Source organism: Geospiza fortis, unplaced genomic scaffold (genome assembly GCF_000277835.1).
Source record: "Geospiza fortis unplaced genomic scaffold, GeoFor_1.0 scaffold70, whole genome shotgun sequence".
NCBI classification, from domain to species: Eukaryota; Metazoa; Chordata; class Aves; order Passeriformes; family Thraupidae; genus Geospiza; species Geospiza fortis.
The window spans coordinates 6,575,345-6,575,843 of NW_005054317.1; the positions used below are offsets into that span (position 1 = coordinate 6,575,345).

The 499-nt window shown below is 67.9% G+C and overlaps 1 protein-coding gene across 1 annotated transcript in view; it reads right to left on the bottom strand.

The window, feature by feature from the left end:
- Positions 1-496, bottom strand: part of ARPC4 (actin related protein 2/3 complex subunit 4) — a gene marked incomplete at its 5' end in the record, with an annotated part of 1,634 nt that extends 1,138 nt beyond the window's left edge. Inside the window, 2 exon segments of the mRNA XM_005420202.2 lie at positions 1-27; positions 342-496. Of these exon segments, the coding sequence (XP_005420259.2) occupies positions 1-27; positions 342-496 (182 nt within the window).
- Positions 497-499: the final 3 nt, after the last annotated feature.

Consider the following 499-nt stretch of genomic DNA (forward strand, 5'->3'; position numbering starts at 1 on the left):
GGCTGCAACAGCAGCTCCTTGCTGCTCCTGCGAACACAGGGAGGGCAGGAGTGACTCAGAAGGAAGCATTTACTGTGGGAAACAGGGAAGGGCAGCCGCAGGGATCACAGGCATGTGGGGGCTTTGCTACAGGATGCTCCCGTGTCCCGAAGATGTTCCTCCTCAGGGCAGACACTCCCTCGGGTCCCAAGCTACATCCCCTTCCTCCTCCCCGCAGCTGCCCCGCTCCCTGCCGGCTCGGGCTGGGGGTGGCCAAGGCATGGCAGAACGGGCCAGCGGCCCCCGGGGCGGGCACCCAGGGCTCCGCAGGGCTCTCTTGCTGTTCCCTCCCGCCCCCGTACCTGACTTCCACCTCGGGCTTGTTGTGCCGCTCCACCACCTGCGAGGAGAAGTTCTCCAGGCACAGCGCGGCCTGCAGCGTAGCGCGCACCGCGTTCAGGTACGGGCGCAGCGTGGCAGTCTGCGGGGACACGGCGGCGGCGTCAGACCCCCGACCGGA